The 18006-nt window shown below is 57.7% G+C and overlaps 2 protein-coding genes across 2 annotated transcripts; one reads left to right on the plus strand and one right to left on the minus strand.

Annotated features, from left to right (window-relative positions):
• Positions 1-2395: 2395 nt before the first annotated feature.
• PCYOX1L (prenylcysteine oxidase 1 like) lies at positions 2396-11160 on the plus strand. Its single transcript, XM_067566594.1, has 6 exons — positions 2396-2562; positions 4197-4403; positions 5269-5443; positions 5668-5879; positions 6111-6251; positions 7326-11160. Exons 1-6 carry the CDS (start codon positions 2442-2444, stop codon positions 7982-7984), a joined length of 1515 nt encoding a protein of 504 aa, XP_067422695.1. The 5' UTR covers positions 2396-2441; the 3' UTR covers positions 7985-11160.
• Positions 11161-11727: 567 nt separating this feature from the next.
• IL17B (interleukin 17B) lies at positions 11728-16496 on the minus strand. Its single transcript, XM_067567562.1, has 4 exons — positions 16434-16496; positions 15754-15858; positions 12907-13241; positions 11728-12368 (listed from the first exon to the last, which is right to left on the minus strand). The coding sequence occupies exons 1-4, from the start codon at positions 16494-16496 to the stop codon at positions 12107-12109; spliced, it is 765 nt and encodes a 254-aa protein (XP_067423663.1). The 3' UTR covers positions 11728-12106.
• Positions 16497-18006: the final 1510 nt, after the last annotated feature.

Raw genomic sequence — 18006 nt, forward strand, 5'->3', positions numbered from 1 at the left:
CCAGAGCTGCATACCTGACAAAGAGGAAGGACACAACTCTAATATCCTTCAATCTCCATTTCCCTTGTGTGGTTTTGGGTCAGGTCCCTTCGGGCCTTGGCAGTGGGCCTCGTGAATGGGAGAAATTGGTAAGGTGACCAGAGGGTTTGGAGTTATGTGGCCTGTTGCATAGCCTATAGGAGTACATCTCTTCCCCTATCTGGTTTTACAAGTATGGCAGGTGGAAGCTGGAGCCCTCCACCCATGTTGCTTTTGTGTTGCAACTTGAAAAGCAACATTAAAGGTTGACATCCAAGTTTGTCATCCAGCCTGACTTCTGCTGACATAGAATCAAGGTTGTCCCTCCAGAGAAGGATCTTAGAGGACAGCGGATCACTAGATGTGCTGTGCTCTGAAGGTGGTATTCTGATAGGTGATAGAAAGAGGAATGTTCTAACCCCTGGTGATGTCAGATCCTGGCTGCTGCTGCTTCCAAGAGCCACTGCTGGTGCTCAGACACATGCTTCCCATTCTGGGCAGAGCTCTGGGTACAGACATCTCTACTTCATGGAGGCTTGTAGGTAAGCTGGAGCCTTTCAGACAGCTGTAAAATAAAGGGTGGGATTTGCTGCAGAGACATTCTCCCTGCTCCTAGAGAGGGAGGGATCTGAACTAGTCTGTTGTGGCACACCTTCAATTTATTGCCTAGAGCCACCACGGAGACTGGAGCCTCTAATTCCCTCTTGCCATACTTCCTCTCACCCTGTATCATTCTGAGCCTGGCTGGGGCAGAGTTTATCAGGCTTAAGAAACACCTGTCTGAGGAAGCAGGGGATAAAATGTCCACTCACGCTGCCCAGTTCATCTCACTGCTGGCTTTGAAGCTGCTCTCCCAAGGCAAAAGTGCAGGAGTAGCTGATGGCATTGCTCAAAGCCATGAATGGCAGCAGCAGAGCACAGGCAATCCACCTGGGTACACAGGGCTCCTCCTGCCCCCCATGGACTGGTGCTAGGGGGCTGCTGCACATACCGATGACTGCCCGTCCCTGGGTCCCTTCAGAAAGGTGGATGTTGGCTCTGCCTTCTGACTTCCCTGGGCCGTCAGCAGAACCTGCACAGAGAGGGGACGTTTACTGTGGCGTGAATGGCGTTGCAGGCAGCTCGGGGCTATTCAGAGGAGGGATGCGCGCCACTTCACAGAGTGCTCCACAAAGCCTAGGCCGTTCTTAACACATCATTTTCTTTACATCATTTTTACTTTAGAGACAGGACTGGGCATCTCTTCAGCTTGTACAGACCCCAAACCACGACATTCAGTCTGTGCTGCGGTTTGGCCAACTAGTCTTGGGATCATCCCTACCAGTTGGGTAATCAGGCGGCCGGATGAAGGTAAGGCCTAGTACTAACAGGGCTACATGGGGCATGCACTGTGGATCTGGATAACTGGAATTCTGCTGTATTTTCTTTTCCTTTCTCCTTTAATTCCGCTGGAAACGTTTATTGTGGTGCACCTTCCTCTCTCAGGCCTGCAAACTAAACTGCAGCCGGTGAGACTGACTGTCCCCAAAAGGGAAGTGACTCTCACGGGACAACAGAAGGCCCCGATCTTTCACCTGGCTTTGGACGGGGAGAGAGGCCTGTGCCCGCCAGGAGACTGCCAGCTCTGCAGCAGAGAGCACCACTGACTCCCCTGGGGTGGCGCCCTGCAAGGGCAGGATCAGGGGGCAAGAGGGGAAAAATACTCTCCCTGATAGCCCCCTCTCCGGCCATGAGCCGCCCTGCAATGGCCGCGGGTAGCTCGGTGCAGGATCAGGGCCACAGGCGGCTTGCTGCAGTGAGGCTAGAATCCTATTCCTGCGTTGGCATCGGTCTCTCGGGGGGGGCTGTCGGGGGGCTCGAAAATCCCGCGGGGGGGGGGTGTCGCGATGCATGTCTCTAGCACTGCAGCCTCCGTTCGCAGCAGGCCATGCCGCAGGACGGAGCGCCGGGCTCGCAGCCAGCTAGAGAAAGCCCCCAAGGGCTCAAAGCACCGGGGGGGGGGGGGACGCGTGGCTGCCCTGCGGTCGGCCGGTGCACGCGGGCTGGGGCAGGACGGGCGCCCTGGTACGGCAGTCCCGGGGACTGGCGATGTGTGTGCGCCGCTCTCGGTGCGCGGAGCGGGTGGGTCTGGTCTCAGCGGGCGCGGTCCCTTTAAGAAGGTCCGTCCGCGTGCTCGGCTCGGGGGCCGGCGCGCCCTGGGATGAGCGGCGCGGAGGACAAAGGAGAGGCGGCCGGGGCAGCCAATGAGCGGCGGCTGTTCCCGCAGCTAGCGCGGTGCAGCGCGGCGTGCAGAAGCTCCGCCCTCCCCGTCCCGCTGCTCCGCTCTGCGGGCTGGCTGCTTGCTCGCGCACGCTGCGCTCTGTGCTTTATTCTCTCTGCCTTGTGCTCGGTGGTTCGTGCAGCTTCCTCCCCCCCCAGCAGCCATGATAGCTGAGCTGCCGCCTCTGCCCTGTGCGATCCGGCTGCTTTCAGCCGTGGCTGTGGGGGTGATGCTGGCAGGTCCCTCTTCAGCTGCAGCAGGGGATGCCCCGCCTGGCAAAATAGGTAGGAGCTGCTACTTCTCACTGGAGCGTGGAGGAGACACTGTGAGGTCATCACAGTGGAAGAGGGGTGGGGTGGGCATGCCAGCCACTGATCAGAAGGGGCAGAGCTTACAAAATCTGCAAGTTGGGGCTAAGAGCCGTTGGCCATACTGGGGCAGAATCCAGCCTGGGAAAAGCAGGGGGTGCTGAGGGCCAGAATTCAGGGGTATCAGCAGGGCGAGGAGCTAGGACTGTTGTGAGGGGGCTGGAGAAGCGTTGCAGAGCTGTGGGGATTCCAGTGCTGGCATGTGGGAGGGATGCAGCTGGGCAGGACTGCAGTGCGTTGGTGAAGCTGTGGTAGCAACGTTACCTGCCCAGTTCTCACCTGTGCTGTGCTTGGTGCTAGGCAGCAATCCACCCATTTCCCCGGGGGAGTCAAAGAAGAAATAACTAAGAGCGTTCCAGTGCTCAGGGGCCATGATGCTACGTGCCTGGCGAGCCGGGTTTGCTTAGTGCCCTTCACAACCATCGTGGTTGTGGCGAAACTAGCCCTCCAGCTGTCAGGCGATTGGGACTGATCTGTGTGTGCCCCAGGCAGCTGGCCTGTGACATGTGCCCACGTGGTGGCAGTCTGCTCCTGTGTATGTCTGTTCCCCGTTCTCCCCAAGTCGGGCTGGTTTGTGGCCCATCTCCAGCTGGTTGATTAGCTGAATTAGACCTTAGATAGGAAAGGCCCTTGGGCTGCCACTGGCTTGTGCCAATGCTGCTGTATCGCACTGAGTGTGTCTGGTGTTTGAGAATCACCATGCCTTGTGGTCTGGTGTTTCCCTCATCTACCCGTCACTCTGGTTCCTTGGCCTTTCCTGGGTCTGGGACCAGTTTTAGTTTGATCCCAGCCTTCTTGCTGGCTCGCTAGCAGCAGAGTACATTAGAGTTGCTGCCTGGGGGAGTCCTAGCCACAGCTCAAGCCCTCCCAGGTTGGGTGAGCAGATAGCAAGTGAGAAAAATCTGGACATGAGTAGGGGGTAATGGGCCCCTATATAAGAAACCCTCCGAATATCGGAACTGTCCCTATAAAATATGGACATCTGGTCATCCTAGTTCCAGGGTGTCACAGAGGCTGATGGGGGTGGGGACAGGGGGAGTGGACTGATAGCTCATAATGTATGATGCCTGGTCTAGCTGCCTTTGGACTTTGCCAGGCTACCCTGTCTGTCTGACTGACCTGGGCGATGGTCTGGCTTGTAATGGTACAGCAGAAGTGTAAAAAGCATCAAACGTCATGGAATAGGTTGGGCTAGAAGATGTTCATGTTACTTTAACTAACAAACCACTTCCCCTTCCTCCCACTCCCCTTGCCCTGTGCATACAGGCATCCTCCTAACCATAGAGATGGAGAAACTGAGGCACAACGTGTCTGTGTCAGAACAGAGTGTGGAACGCAGGGTCCCAGCTCCAGTCCTGCACTCTGATCACAGTGCTCTCTTGGTCTGGTGCAGTGCTTGGGCTGGCCCAGGCTTTGGGGTACGTGCTGCATCTCCCCGAGAAAGCAGCCTCCTGTGCATGTGCTGCTCCGTTCTGTTGTAGCTGAGGTGAAAGCCGCGGGTATGTGTGTCATGTCTAATGAGCCTGTTTCCCTTGCCTCCCCGCTGGCAGCCGTGGTGGGCGCAGGGATAGGTGGCTCGGCCGTGGCTTACTTCCTGCAGCAGCACTTTGGGCCACAGGTGCAGCTGGACGTGTACGAGAAGGGCAGCGAGGGGGGCCGGCTGGCCACCATCACCGCCAACAAGCAGCAGTACGAGTGCGGCGGTGCCTCCATCCACTCGCTCAGCCTGCACATGCAAGACTTCGTCAAACTCCTGGGTGAGTGCAGCTCCCCGTCCTGGTGCAGGTGGGGGGGAGAGAACCCCCTCTGTCCTTGCCCCTTCCCTGGAGCTTGAGAAGAGACGGTTCCCAGTGCTGCCCCCGCCCCTCAGGAGACACCTTGGGCTCCAGTCTGCAGGGCTTGCAATGGCAGCCCAAAGCCCCCTCCCCTCCAGACAGCTGGGTCTCCACCTGGCTTAGGGACCAAGTCGTGAGTGCCAAACCCACCAGGCTGACATGACATCCTGACGTGACGAGCTGAGCCTCCTTTAGGAGTGGCTGGTGTCGGCAATCCTGCTCCGTGAGCTCTTGACCCACGGCTGGACGTAGATAGACCCTGGCGTGAGCTGTGTCCCTCGGTCTGAGCTGGAGGGCCAGGGAGTTCCGGGGTCGGAGAGGGGCCAGCAGCCTGCCCGCTGTTTGCTACACACGAGCCCTGTCGACTCTTCACCGTGAGGGACCTTCACAGGGCGTGTGCCCCTAACTAGTGAAATCCCTCTAACGGGCTGTGTCCATCCAGGGACCTGGATCCCACAGAGACCCCAGGATTTCACACTGTGCATGTAATTAGGGTTGCAGCCCATGCAGATTTGCAGTTCGCGGACTTTGGGGGCATTTGGTCCTGGGATTTGGTTTGGCTCATGATAGAGAAAAGAGCCAGTGACAAAATCCAGATCTGGATCTACGTCCTGACACTTCCACCCCATCGCTGCCCCTGGCAGAAGGGCGTTCGGCTGTGGGCTTTCCAGCACTCAGGCACGTCCGTTGTATCCGTGTAGAGGGCGAAGGCTTCTCATCCCTTGCTCGGTATTGCGGACCTCAGAGAAAACTGTGAAATAGCATCTCTCTCTGTCGCCCTCTGCAGGCCTGAAGCACCGGAGAGAGGTGGCGGGGAAGAGCGCCATCTTCAGCGGGGAGCAGTTTGTCCTGGAGGAGACGGACTGGTACCTGCTGAACCTCTTCCGGCTCTGGTGGCACTACGGAATCAGCTTCCTGCGCCTGCAGATGTGGGTGGAGGAGGTGATGGAGAAGTTCATGAGGTATGGGACGGGCACCGCAGCATCAGTGCTTCCAGGAAGGGAGGAGTGGGAGTGGATGCAGCCTTCCTCTTCTTGCCCCAGGCTGGGTGCTGTGCCCGATCTCCCAGCGGACCCTGTCACCAGGTTGCCAGGCTGAGAGAGGGCGTTAGCTGCCCAGGCTCGGTAGAGTGGCCGGGATGTGTGCGCGCGCTGCTGCTGACTCTCTTTCTCCTCGCCTCCTGCAGGATCTATAAGTACCAGGCACACGGCTATGCCTTCTCCAGCCTGGAGGAGCTCCTGCGCTCGCTGGGCGGCGAGACCTTCGTGAACATGACGCAGCGCTCTGTAGCCGAGTCCCTGCTGGAGGTGGGCGTCACACAGCGCTTCATCGACGACGTCATCGCCGCCGTCCTGCGCTCCAGCTATGGCCAGTCGGTGCTTGTGCCTGCCTTCGCAGGTGAGGCCCGGCTGGCTGTGCCAGGGCTGCCTTCTTGCTCTGCCCTGCAAGGGCCACAGGGGTCTCCTTGGAGCCAGCAGCTGATGCTGCTCAGTGCACCTGGTGACACTCTGGCACGGGGACATCTGAAGTGAAAGACAAGCATCTGTCTCCCCTGGGAGCAGGCGTCCTAGGGGAACGCGTTGTCCCTTCCGTAGATGGAGTCTAATTCCCCCCTGTTCCTTTTCCCAGGGGCCATGTCACTGGCAGGGGCTCAGGGCAATACGTGGGCCGTGGAAGGTGGCAACAAGCTGGTGTGTTCGGGTTTGCTGAAGCTAACGAAAGCCAACGTGATCCAGGCCAGGGTGACAGGTGTCTCTCTGCACAGCTCAGGTGAGCCAGCCGGGCCTCAAGGCTCCCGCCTTCTGGGCGTCGGGAGTGACGCTGGGAATCGGGGAGTCCGACCATGTACGTCTGCCATGGGCACTGTCCGCTTGGGTGGTGGGGTCTGAGTCTAGGGCTAGGGGCCTCAGTGGGGCAAGGGTGTCTAGCAGAGAGCAGAAGATAGCAGATCTGATGGCAGGATGAAGAGGACTGAGAGGCCTCAGATTCCTTTCTCCTCTGCCGACCCCCCCCTGCGCTAGGCTGCTCCCGCCTTTGCCATTTCCCCCTGCTCTGCTCATCCATTCCTGTTCCGTTTGGGTGGCTGCCTTCGCCCTGTGCTGTCGTGGTATCGTAACGCATCGGCCTGGCTTAGCCTGTGGGCGAGATTCTTCTCTGATTCCCGCATGATTTCTGGCGCTGCCTCCTTCTTCCCTGGTGCCCTTCTTCAGGCTCCGGCTGTCTCTGTTGACCCGGACCACGCTGGCTGTGGCAGGGCAGAGTGATGGGCAAGGGAGAGATGTGAATGGGAGGCTGCAGTGCAGACCTCTCACACCAGAGGGTGCAGTGAGCCTAGCACATGGATCCAAAGCCTCTGACAAGGGGCACTTCCTCCTGCCTGGCCAGTGCTGAGATTGGAGAGCGCTGGCAGCCGGCGTTTCTCCTGACTGTGCTGGGGAGGGAGACTGCTGCCCCATTCCCATCTGCTGCCACAGGAAAAGGAACCTTTATTGATCAGCCACAGTTTGTCCCCTTTGTTCAGTTGACCCTGTGTCGCCCGATGGCTTTGCGATCTGGTGCCTGGAATGGGGATATCGGGCGGGGTGAGGGAGGAAATGTTGCAGTCTAACAGTTAGATACAGTGGGAGTCCGGGGGGGTTGGAGGTCAGCACTGAGGTGTATTGGCAGAGCTGTGGTGTACTGCAGGATGGAGGCATCTCGGCAGGATGTGGGGGGAAGCTTGCCCAGTGCTTTGCCTGGATGTGGCTTGTGCACCCAAGAGCCCCCACCTCCCTGAGCGCTGAACCCCACGCTCTGGGCCCTGGGCTGATGGCTGTTCTGAGTCTCTGTGCTGTCCCTTTGCAGATGGGCCAGCCCGGTACCAGGTGCGCTACGAGGATGAGGAGGGCCAAGGCTCGGCCTTCTACGACATGGTGATCATCGCCACACCGCTGCACTCCGGCAGGAGCAACATCACCTTTGAGAACTTTGACCCCCCTATCACTGACTTCCCGGGCTCCTTCCACCCCACCGTCGCCTCTGTTGTCCACGGCTACCTCAACTCTTCCTACTTTGGCTTCCCTGACCCCAAGCTCTTCCCCTTCGCTAGCGTCCTCACCACTGACTCCCCCAACCTCTTCTTCAATGCCATGGACAACGTCTGCCCCGTGAACATCTCCGCCACCTTCCGGCGCAAGCAGCCCCAGGAGGCTGCCATCTGGCGGGTCCTCTCTCAGCAACCTCTGGACAAGCAACAGCTAAAGACCCTCTTCCGCTCCTACTATTCAGTCCAGGTGACGGAGTGGCAGGCCTACCCCCACTATGACTCCGCCAAGAGCCTCCCACCCATCATCCTCCATGACAACCTCTTCTACCTCAATGGCGTGGAGTGGGTGGCTAGCTCCATGGAAATGGCTGCCATGGCAGCCAAGAACGTGGCCCTCCTCTCTTACAATCGATGGTACCAGGATCTGGAGAAGATTGACCAGAAAGACTTGATGCACAAGGTGAAGACTGAACTGTGACACCACAGGGACTGCTGGGGAGCTGGCCAGGAGCCTCTTAATTTATTAGCCTGGTCAGGCTTTACTCTTGGGGAGAGGCCGCTGGATTTCTGACTGAGAGGAGGGGAGTAAGGAGGGAGGCCCTGACCAGTGAGCTCCTTGTATGTTGTTGCCTTAGTAATGGTGTCCCTGCATCACCCTGCAGAGTGGCTGGGAGCTAATGCCAGGAACCTGCTACAGGCGTCAATGCCTATGCTTCCTCCCTACCCAGCCCGCGCCAGGGAGGGGTGAGGAGGGAACCTAAGCTCATTACCAGGGAACTGCCAGCCAGGACCCATTTCAGATCCTAAGTCGGGCTGGGACTCTGCATCCTTAACAATGGCCAGTGCTGGGGTAGGGGTGGGGTGTGCAAATCCTTTCCATGGTCACTTACCTGCCAGGACCAAAGCATGGGATCCCATGAGACTTTCAAGGGGTAAGAGTTGATATCACGAGCAGATATGGGGCCTGAAATACATGGCCACAGATCCAGAGGTGGGTATGGATCTTCTAGTGTGACCGACCTGGCAAGGCCCAACCATCCTATAGGGCACTGCTGGGTCCTAGGCATCTCTTTAGCTCCAGCATTTCCTGTGCAGGACTCCCAAGGCTGGCAGTGCAGTCGGAGCCTGCTCTAGCTGCTGGGGTTTTTGGACCCCGCACTCAGGTCTCGGCAGGTACGAGGTTCAGGAGTGGTTCTCCAGCTGCCAGCATGTCTGTGCTGTCAGTCCATATGGCTAGTGGGTCCCTCTCAGCTTCTCAACCAGAGCTGCTCTCTTGCTTTGTTAACTAAGCCCATCAGTGCCTCTCTAAACAGGCGGGCAGAGACGGGGGGGAGCTGCCAGCTGGGGGAGGGTGACACTGCAGCAGCCGCCAGGCCCACTCATCTCCCTCTGCGCATGCATGACATAAGAAGCCCTTTTCCCAGCTCTAACTCGGACCCCTTTGGGCCCTGCTAGGCTCCCCCTGCCCCCAGGCCCATGCACGGAGAGGGCGTTGAGCACAGGTTGACTGCACTCTCAGGAAGAGCTGTAGCAGCTGTCGGTCCTTGGCACGTTCCCTGGGACAGAGAGACTGATGCTTGGTCCAAGACGGGTTTTCATCCTTTCTTGAATCATGCCCCCTGAGCCTTAAAAAAAACCCAGCCACGTGGAGTCACCCCTTACAAAACAGGACCATCCAGTGTAATCTAGAGGGACCTGGGCCATTAATACTTTAAATAAATCAGTCCTTTGATCCTGCTGGCTAACTGTGCAGAGGCTATTAAAAGCACATACCTTCCTATCCAGCCAGTTTTCAGAGCAGTATTTCTCAGTTTCAGCATCGACACATGCTAGTGGGCATGGTGACTGCGTATGCCCAGTCACAACGTGCACTGAAATTGGCCCGGGCGCCCCTCTGTCAGCCAGGGATGGCTGGGTCAAACCTCAGTGAGGGGCGTGGTGGCCCCGAGTGAGGTGGAAGGCTGGCTGTGCCCCTAGAAAGTTTGATGAGGGGGGCCGCGTCTGAGAGCCGCTTGTGAACGGAACAATAGCTCCCCTGGCCTAGAGGCAGGCGGCCCCCATAGTCTCAGCCACCAGCCCATGGCGGCCCAGGGAGGTCAGACGGTTCTGCGGGCCGGCTGGATAAGCCCTGTGGTAACAGCTGGAAACTGGCCAGTAGCATCTGCCAAGGGAGCTGGGGCAGGGGAATAGTTTGGGGGTTTGTTCAGTATTTTGGGACTAGAAGAAAAGCCTGAGCTCTCCTTTCTGACTCGTTGAGGAATGGCCAGCCCTGCTGCCAGGGTGGGCCGTGCCCTGGAGCTGGTGCGCAGAGGAGAAGTAAATGCCAAGGAGCCATGCTGGGTTGCCGGAGGAGCAGTGCCTCCAGACTGGGGTGAGGAATGCACTTTATTGTCCGCTTCCAGCGCTGTCTGAACTACAGAGAAGGAGTAACTCCTCACCCACCACAGCTCCAGCAGGGCCATGGTGCTAGGAGCACTGTCTCCCGTCTAACCTTCGCCGGTAAAGCTCCCAAGCGGTTCGCGTTGGCGGTTTGCTCACTGTGTCCAAAGGGGCTGGGCTGGCTCCAGGGGGACAGTGACAGGGTTGGGGGTGGCAGTCACTCCTTCCCTGGGGCAGAAATACTTTTTTCAGTAGAAACAGAGTGAGCTAGTGCTCTACTCCAGGACTGCCTGGGTCCTGTTGCTGCCTGACTCGGGGCACTAGCCAACTCCCCCCTGCCTCTCTCTGCCTCAGTTTCCCCATGTGTACAATGGGCACCGCAATAGCGGCTGTGAGGGTGACTTGGTCGGCATTTATGAAGGGCTATGGCGATGTTGAATGTTAGCTCAGGTCGCCTCAGTTTCACACTGCAGGGACTGCTGCTTGAGTCAGGCCCAGCCAGGTTTCTTCTGTTTTATATGTCCCCTCCCCTGAGCAGCAGGAGATGCCTTCATTCTGGCCTAAGTAGCTGGCAGTGGGGCTGCCCTGCTGTCTGGGCAGGGGCAGTAGCAGGGCCTGGTGCTGTTGCTCCGTTGATGGATGCACAGAGAGCATTGGAGGGGCTGGCAAAGGGGAGACTGGTTCTGATCAGCCATGGGAAGAGGGATCGACAGTCCCCCTGTGCCGAGGGGTGGTCCTGGTCTAGTGCCCAAAGACCAGCCAGGAACCAGTCCCTTCCCCATGCTGCCTGCCTCTGTATCTGAGCCAGGCTCGCCTGAGGTGAGAGGCCGATGCTGTACCCCTGTTCTACCTCCAGCTGCCTTCGTACCCCACCCCCAAGACTTCTCCAGCCCTGCTCTTGAGGGGGGCTAGTGTGCACCATGCATGGGAGGACATGGCAGCCTTCCCCAGGGGTCGCTGCCTCTCCCCAAGGGGCGATTTCTATGGGGGGCTTCCCCCTCGTTATCTCCTCAGGCCCTTGGCAGCCAGCCAGGCTTCCTGCTCCAAGCCGGACCCTGCTATCGGGTTGCTAGCCGGGCCAGGCTGGCTGCGTGGTACTGAGATAAGGCACGCGCCGCACAGCTGTGGGCAGAGGCCGGGGGCCTGGAATTTCACAGGCAGCAGCTGGTGCTAGGGACTTAGGTTGATCAGACGTGCCCCTCCTGCCCCCTCAACCATCAGCTGCCCACAGCAGCCCTGCCTTGTGCTCTCACCGAGCCCTGAGGAGGCCAGAGAGCCGTGGAATCAGCTGCAAAGAGCTGGGGTCAGGACGTTGTGCCCACCATCAAATACAACCCCCATGCAGATCTGGGGAGGGTGCAGGACCAGCCTAGACACAGACTGGCTCTCCCGTCCCGGCACCGCTGGCAGCGATTGGCGGCCCCATCCTAGCAACGGGGAAATCAGGCCAGAAGCTGCTGTTCTCCCGGCCGCTTTGCCTGAAGTGGTTAGGACTTACCCATGAGATGTGGCCTCCCTTCTGGTTATGCTGCCTGACCACGAGATGGGGCTGCCCCCTTGCACTCGGGGGAGGCAGTGAGCCTGGATGGTGCAGCAGAGCCTGAGGCTGTGCAGCAGCACGAGTGTGTGGACACAAGCCCTGAACCGGGCGGCTGCCAAGCCAGGGGCGCAGGTGACGGGCGGCAGCCAACGGGGCTGAAGTGCCAGCGTGAGGGGCCTGGGGCGCAGGAGCAGCAGTTGCCCTTCACAACTCCCACGCCCTGCAGAAGTGGAGCCCCGGAGGGCAGCCGCCTCCTGTCCCCCCCCCATGCTCCTACTTGAAGAGTGAGCGCGGGGGTGAGGTGGTCGAATAATGGCCTTCCCTGCAGGGCCCTGCTGTGAGCTACAAAGCTGGCCCGGCAGCCGGGGCACCCCAAAGAGCAGCGTCCTGTGGTGGCTGCTGGTGGTCATGCTGGAGGCCCGGTAGGGATATGTGGGTGCAAAGGGGCAAGCCAATCTAGTCTAAGCAGCTGCCTCCTCCTTGCTTTGGATCCTCCCCCCACATTGCTCAAGCCCTGAGCATCCCTCCTTGCAGGAGAGGTTTGGCGGGCACTGGCTGGGCCCTTGCCAAACGGATCCCGCAAGAGGAGGAGGCTGCTTAGACAGGCGCTGGTGTCCATGCACAGAGGCTGGGGGTTTTGTGCTGCCAGCATGGAGTGAGGGCGAGAGTTCCCTCTGGTCCTCAGAAGATGCAGGTGCAGCCCACGGCAATGGTCTCCATGACCATCTTGTACTCCTTGTGGCACCTCTTCTTCTTCCTGGGCGGCTTGGCTCCCGAGCCCCCGGCGGGGTGGCACAGCAGCCGGCGGACGGGCAGCTTGCTGTAGATGGGGATGCTGACCAGGGTGCGGTCCTCCTGCATGGTGAAGGGGTTGATGCAGCCAGTGCAGAGGCACCGCGCCTCTGGGATGTCTGCTGGGATCCGCGCTGCGTCGTGGTTTATGCTAGGGAAGAGGGAGAGCGAGAGGCTGACGGAGCCTGCAGGGAAAAGCGAGGAGACGGGCAGGAACGCAGGCCACTTGCACACACAGGGGCCATGGGTATGTGTGTGTGTTTGTGGTAATGCCTGCTAGGAACAGTGCCTGCACACCGGGGCAAGGGGGATACGTGCCGCACTAAGGGCACACCTGGAGAAATGAGTCTGCACCAGGCTCTGCCTGTGCATGGGGGAATGCCCATGCATGGGTTAATGGGCACCTATGCTGCAATCCCCACGCATGGGGGAATGGGCTCCTATAAGGCAATGCCTGCACCTGGAGCGATAGGCACAGGCCCGCGTCCTATTAACTATGCTCAGGAACGCAGCTCACTCACCCAGTGCAAGCTCTGCGCACTGGAACCGCCCCCGTAGGGGTTCCCCACGTAGGGCTCACGGGTGGGGTCCCCTTCACAACAGAGCCCTGCCCTGTTCCTTTATGGTGCTGGGGAGAGCCCTGCCCTGGGAGTGCCAGTCCCCAGTGGCGCTTTGCCCTGCGGTCTCACCTGTAGGCCCACGGAGACAGACTCCTCTTATTGGACCTCCAGAGTCTCAGGTTGACCTGGCACTTGCTGTCGGCTGGCTCTGAGCCGTTGCGCAGCTGGCTCACCATCTCCTGGATGCTCTGCTCGTAATCCTCCAGCAGGGTGTAGGGGCTGTGCATGGCTGAGGCCATGGAGGTCCCCTTCAGCACGGGGTCGGGGCCAGGTGCCTGTGCCTCCGGCAGCTGGGCCTCGTCCCTCGCTGGCCCTTTCTTCTTTCCTTTTCCTCCCTTGCTTTGGTCTGTGGGTTGCGGGGCGGCAGCCCACGCGAAGGAGACGGAGAGAGCGCAGAAGAGAAGCTGAGAAGGAAGACAGGGCAGGGCATGACTCCAGGCCCTGGCCAGCGCTGGGAACGCTTCCTCCCAGCCCATACTGGAGTGGGGCTTGTGCTGGGGAAGGCTACGTTCAAATGTAACAATGGCCCATGGCAGGAATCCTAGCAGGGCTGGCACTTCCCCGAGGGACCTCCATGCAGGGAGGCAGCATGCGATCTGGTGGTAAAAACGGCAGAGGGCAGCAGGACTCCTGTGTTCCACGCCTGACTGCCGCGGCCTGTGTGGTGACCCTGGAGGAGACGCTCAGCTCCGGGCTTCAGTGAAGTGGAGCTAATGATACAGGCTCGCCTCTGTTACAGGCTTGCAGGTGCAGGGGTTCCAGCAATGCAAAATATGACTGACCTTCTCTGAGGGGCGATCGCCTGTGAAATCTGAGCTCCTGGGGGTGGCATTTCTTGTAGGCACATCATGCAAGGTGGCAGCCCCAGGTGCCCACTATACCCATTAGCCTTGCTCCTAGTTACCAGCAGCTGGCAGCGTTTACTGCTCGCTAGTGGGGAGAGCCCTATGGTGGCAGTTGCTAAGCTAGGCAGCCTGAACGGCTGCTTGTTGCAAGTGCCCCGGGCACAGCAATGATGTGGGTGGGAGGCTGTTTGCAGAGCGGCAGGATAAACTCCCTAGTAAGCTGGACAGTCGGCGGGAGGAGGGTTAGTGCCCTGGGTCAGGTTAGTTTATTAATGGCTAGGCTTTCTCTGTTTTTCCCGTGGCCAGTGCAAGCAGAGCTTTGTTCTGTTTATTTCCTTAGCCAACGTCTGCAAGGCTGGGATGGCAGAGACGCAGCAATTGTGCTGGTGCCTGGAGGAGGAAATGATTCTAGAGCGACAGAGGCCAGGCTAGCTTCGCTGGGTGCAATGCAAAAGGGCAAACCCATTCCGGAGAGCCCGTGCCGACCGCACAGACGTGTCAAAGGCTGGCAGTGACACAGGGATGCACTGCGCAGATCTGCGGTCCCCACCCTGATGGCATCTCTTAGTGGTCGGTTTGTCCTTATGAAAAGTGGGAAGGTGAGGAGGGGATTCTGGCTGTTATATCGGAGGGTGGTGGGCCTACCGCTGAAAATTAGATCAACTCAGCTATGTGTCTCGGAGTATGAAGAATCCACCCCCCTGAGTGACATAATTAAGCCAACCTAAGGCCCTGTGTAGACAGCGCTGGGTGGACGGATGAGTTCTTCTCTCGACTAGCCTGCTGGAGGTGTGGGTTTACTGCAGCGACGGGAGAACCCCTCCAGCTGCCGTAGGATGCGTCTTCGCTGCAGCTACGCCTGAGAGACCCTGACCCTCTGGAGCCACTAGTGCAAATCCTGACCGGGACAGCAACACCCCCACCTCCCAGGTGAGCCGAGCTGAATCCTCATCTCACTGAGGTAGATAAATATATAACGTATAGTTTCCTGGGGAGGATGTGTGTATCTTCAGTGCTAGACCCTGAGCCCCGGACCCCATTTATTGTGTATGGGTGTTACAGCCACCCTAGGAGAAGGTGTTCCTACTTTTTTTCCCCCTAGACAAACATGCTCTTCCCCCTCCCCAGTTTTGCTGGGTGGACTGTGTGTCTGCCCTGACCCCAGAGGTGGCTGCATTGCTGCAGGGAACCCGCACGTACAGGCCATAAAGCATTGCAGGCCGTTTGGGCTTGAAAGGTGGTTTGTAGCAGAAATAGCGAATAATATAATCATTAGCTAAACCCTCCTGGATTGCCTCCCTCGGAGACCCCTCATGTCTCCATCTCCCCAGCACACCTTGCCTTGGTTGTTCCCTGATGTCTGGGGGCTACAAAAGGGCCAGATACTTGCCCTGTCCTGCACCCTGGCCCAGTCCATAACCTGGCTTGTCTCTCCTCTGCCTATTACGAGTCAGCACTGCCCCCTTTGGCCATTCACCTGTGCTCCCTCCCCTTCCTGTCTCTGGTCCAGTCACAGTGCAGGGCTCCCTGCTATCCTGGCACTCTCTTTCCCACTTATCCCTTCAAGAGCCTGCCCCATCCTTAAAGGTCAGGGCAAGCTTCCCAACAGCAAACAAAATCGCTGTCTCTACATATAGTCCCCAGTTGCAACTGGATACAGGAATCTTCATTCCCCTGTCCTAAATTCTTGAGGCCTGGCATTGTGCCCAGTTAAACAGCTGCCATGCCCCACCCCAGAGGTGGCTGCATTTTATTGCTGGGTGAAATGATTCCTACATGTGTCTTAGCTTGCAGAGTGCTTTGGGATCCTTGGGGCAGACAGGAGCTCTCTAAATGCAAGTCATTCTATAGGCAGGAGCTATCCAGCTGGCCCTTTACACTGGACTCTCTGCAGCGCACAGGCTCCTTTGCTTTCTCTGTGACTGTTTTGTCCCAGCCGTGCCAGGCATGGGGAGCAATAACTCATCCAGGCCAAGCACACGTTTCCAAAGCAAACAAACCCAACCAGCCGTTAATAAACAGAGAGTAAATAAAAAGCACCAAGTTTAGAGAAAGCAGTCCAAGCACCTACCAGGGTTAAAGCCCACTCCATGGCAGAGGGGGATTCGGAGACTCCTCGCCGCAGTGTGACGGGAACAGGACGAGCCAGGCTATTTAAAAAGGAAACCACCAACCCCTAATCTCTGCAGCGCCTGGGGGTGGGTCTGGCAGCACAATAAGCTTGCCCCAGGTGCCAGCCCGGGTGTTGACAGAAGGGACAATGGCTGGTGTTGTCTGGTGCCGTGGGTGGAACATGGGCTCCCCGTGACCCGCATGCACTTCGCCGACAGTATGAGCTCACAGGCTGTGTTTGCTTAAATACCTGCAGCCCCAGCAAAGGCAAACGCCTCCGGGAGCACTTTGGAAAGGGTAGATTGGGCCATGCAGAAGGGCTCTGCTGTGCTTTAGGCAGGCTGTGTAGGACAGCGATTGGAACACAGGACTGGGAGCAGGTGCCCTGAGTTCTAGTCCTGGCTCCGGACACACTCCTTCTGCAGCTATAGCCCTTCCCTAGGGGCTTGGGGTGGGATGTGGAGGCTCTTCTCTAGGTGGAGGGTTTGAATCCTGCTGGTGGGTAGTTAGTGGAAGCTGTTTGGTGGCCTGTCTGAGATACTGGGAAGGGGGTCTCAGCCCAGTCCCTGTGCATGGGACTCTGCACTGCTAATGGCACAATATATGTCATAAAGAGACAGGCCTAGAGAGAGAGCTCACGGTGCAGGGCTCAGGAACTTGGATGGCTAGCTGCTTTCCTCCTCCAATGAACTGCAGCCCCATTGTTCTCGCCTAGGGCTGTGGTGCCCCCTGGGCTGACTGGTGAGAGGGGCAGAGAGCTGGGTCCAGGCCTTCTGGTCTCTCCAGCTCAGGTCAGGAGCTAAGGCAGAGAAGTGGAAACATCTGGCTAGGTGGCATTATTGGTCATTTCCACCACGCATATCAGTGACTTCTCTGAAATCCTTCCCACCCCTCTGCCAGGGCTTTGGTGTGGATCAGCCAAAGGAAATGAAGGTGTGTGGGCAGGGCACCACAGCGGTCTGTGTGTGCACCCAGCAGCAGGGCAGAGGGGCTGGCCTGGCTTTGGAGCTGGCGTTAAGCAACATCCACACTGAGCTCTGGGCCGTCCTTGCCATGGCAGCACACAAACGCACGTGGTCATGCTGCATAAGGGTTGGAGCCCTCCAGAGTCATGTCAGTCTGTCTGCAGGGAGACAAGCAAGGCAGATCCGTCTGTGCCTAAGGTAACCCACCTGAAAATGCCAATGTCAGGGCAGGCTGAAAAAGGAGAGCAGATTCTCCCAGAACTGATGGCTAACACTGAAGTTATACTCACCAACCAATCACAACCCGTGCTCCTGATTCCCCATGCTGGTTATCAGGAGCTAAACCAAGAAGTTACACAGCCCTCTTTATTGCATTTCAGTCTCTGGCTCCCAATCAGCAACTAGGTCCAGTAAAGAGATAAGTTGTTATTCACTTTCCCAAAATATTCTCCTGATCCCCCAGGGGTCAGCCACAGTACCAGATCAATATTGGTTTGGATCTTACCCAAAATACCACGCTGCCAGCCAATCCTTTAGTAACTAAAACTAAAGCTTTATTATAGAAGGAAAGAAACAAACAAGAAGAGAGATGTTAAATGATCAAAGCAATCCGATACATACAAATGACTCCAGCGTCCATATATGTATCAGATTCTTAGCAGTGTTGGAGTTTGCAGGCTTGTACTGTCCCTCTGGTGTACACCTAGTACCTGAATGGGTCTCACAGCTTCAGATGTAGAGCATTTGATCCAGCGGTAGGAAGCAGGAATGAAGACAACATAGAGATGGTGAAGCTGCATTTTATAGTTTGTGCCATGAGGCTTGTACTTCCTTTGTCCCAAGCACAGCCACACGCCACGTGGCATGGAAAAGACTCAGAGCCCCCTGTCCATAGGCATGTGCCTACATATCCTGATGACTCATAAGGTGTAGCCCCTGGATTCTCTTCTTTTCCTGAACCGTTGTATAGTTGGTGGCCCTTGCTTGTCCCTCACTCAGGCTGGCCAGTGCTGAGCCATTTTAGGTACAGAAACGTCACACGTGTTCCTAGTTTACAGTACAAAGATGACACACACATATAGAGGGATTTATCGTGTTCAGTAAATCGTAACTTTCCCAGCGATACATTACATTGCAAGATTTGTTGTAATTGTGATTGGTCACCCCCAGTCCAGACACTGTCACGGGGGGCGGGACCCAGGGACCTCAGGCCAAAGAGTAAAGAAAGCTGTCCTGTATCTTACTGG

Source organism: Emydura macquarii, unplaced genomic scaffold, assembly GCF_026122565.2.
Source record: "Emydura macquarii macquarii isolate MOO-44397 ecotype Brisbane River unplaced genomic scaffold, CSIRO-AGI_Emac_v2 contig_2768, whole genome shotgun sequence".
NCBI classification, from domain to species: Eukaryota; Metazoa; Chordata; order Testudines; family Chelidae; genus Emydura; species Emydura macquarii.